We start from the raw sequence: 2,500 nt of genomic DNA on the forward strand, positions 1-2,500 counted from the left end.
GGTCAGGCAGTTTAGATACGCTTCCACAATTTATTAAAAGTAGCTGCCAAAATCATTACAATGATTTCACTGCAATGAATGTTTTCGCACTTGATATCCCTCAAGTTTTTCCTTTCCTGCACTAAGAGCTTAAAACACAATATTCAAATTATAGTATATGTTACTACTTCCCTGCTTAAAAGTATTAAGTAATAGTTAGTGTCCACAAAATCTCTCAGACTGAAAGAGAGCTAGGGTAATTCACCTAAGGTTTGTATGGATAATATATACATATATATATATATGTATACATATATGTATATATATACATATGTGTAGGTATATGTATACGTATATGTGTGTATATATGTATATATATGTATATATGTATATATGTATATATACATATATATATATATATGTATATATATGTATATATATATATATATGTATATATGTATATATGTATATATATGTATATATGTATATATATGTATATATGTATATATATGTATATATGTATATATATGCATAAATATATATATGTATAAATATATATATATATGGTATAAACACCCACAATGTAAAACTAGATCTAATTGAAAAAGAGACTACAGTTTCGGAATCCACCTGGATTCCATCTTCAGGTCTCTCAATTCACTATTGAAATGTTATATGGCAGTGTCAAGGCAATGTATAATTTTCTCGGGCTCGCGCCAGCAGTCAGAGCACAGGCATTTTTACGATTACTGCGGCGGGGAACTGAACTCGGGACCACGAGGGTCGGAGTCCAGTGCTCTAACCACTGGACCATCATGGCAGTCATATATATATGTATATATTTTTTATATACATATATATATGTATATATATATGTATATATATATGTTATATATATGTGTGTATATATGTGTATATATATATATCTATAAATATATATATGTATATATGTATATATGTATATATATGTATATATACATATATATATATATATATACATATACACACACACACACACACACACACACATATACATATATACATACATATACTTACATATATATATGCACATACATATGTACATATATACATATATATATACACATACATACATACATACATATATACACATACATACATACATACATATATACACATACATACATACATACATATATATATATATACATATACACATACATACATACATATATACACATACATACATACATATATACATACATATATATACACATACATACATACATACATATATACATACATATATATATACATACATACATACATACATATATACATACATATATATACATACATACATACATATATACATACATATATATATACATACATACATACATATATATATATACATACATATATTCATATATATATATACATACATATATACATACATATATACATATATATACATACATATATACATATATATACATACATATATACATATATATACATACATATATACATATATATACATACATATATACATATATATACATACATATATACATATATTTACATACATATATATATATATATATATGAAATTCAAAAGGAACACAGATTACTTTACTTTAAGTACACAAAAGACTACTAGCATAATGTTAAATTAACTTACTACTTTCTAGAGAAAGTGTTACCTATATCTTGTCTGTAAAAAGATCTCAAGATGAGGATTCAAAATCTATTTACTAGGTCTTTGAGTAGTTTCTGTCTGATAAGAACATCACTCTCTCTCTCCACACACACACATCTTACTAAGTTTATATATTTGTTGCACTGGTGTAAAATATTTCTTTATTATCCAGTCAGAGTTCCACTGTCTTATATTCCATGATTTATAATGTGGAATCCATGTAAAATTAAGTGAGAGAGAAAATGTTTAGGTACAGCTATAAAACAATACTTAAGAAAAAAATGCTGATGTCTTCTATACATTACCCGTGTCCTTGCAGTACTGTTACTTCATCTGGCATAATTGCTTGGAGTGCTTCAATCTCTTCAATAATTCTGAAAGCAAAAAAAAAAAAAAAAAAAAAAAGTTATTTGCAAAATGGTGAAAACACTGTCATATCAGAGAAACATATCTTGAATATGCTACATATAGAAGAAAGAACTGTTGGGGGGAGGGGGGGCACTCCAATTTACTCTTCAGCCCAAAAATAAACTTAGCACTATTGCTGTAATGGCCACAGTACCACAAATGTTGATTCACATCAGAAAAAAAAGGTAATTTACAATCTCAATATCAATTGCTGTGGGGAAAATACCATGGACCTCCACTTATTCTCATGCATTATTCTTATTAGAGTGAAAACTCTTGATAAAGTGGAAATAGTCTAATGAACACTGAATCTGAATTTGAAATGATAGACTCCCTATATGCTTCAGTTTAGTGCAAAGGAAAAACTGTGTCAACAATTAGATTTTCTTGATTAGTCTAAATTCAATGCATACCCAAGTGGGGGATCTTCTG

General features: G+C 27.0%; 1 protein-coding gene across 2 annotated transcripts in view; it reads right to left on the reverse strand.

Annotated features, from left to right (window-relative positions):
- The window catches only part of LOC125029707 (E3 ubiquitin-protein ligase RNF25-like), a 52,171-nt gene that overhangs the window by 45,589 nt on the left and 4,082 nt on the right, over positions 1 to 2,500 (reverse strand). For both annotated transcript variants that reach the window (XM_047619785.1, XM_047619786.1), the window contains exon 2: positions 1,966 to 2,034. In XM_047619785.1, coding sequence (XP_047475741.1) covers positions 1,966 to 2,034 — 69 coding nt within the window. The remainder of the gene's footprint in view (positions 1 to 1,965; positions 2,035 to 2,500) is intronic.

Source organism: Penaeus chinensis, chromosome 10 (genome assembly GCF_019202785.1).
Source record: "Penaeus chinensis breed Huanghai No. 1 chromosome 10, ASM1920278v2, whole genome shotgun sequence".
Classification (NCBI taxonomy): Eukaryota; Metazoa; Arthropoda; class Malacostraca; order Decapoda; family Penaeidae; genus Penaeus; species Penaeus chinensis.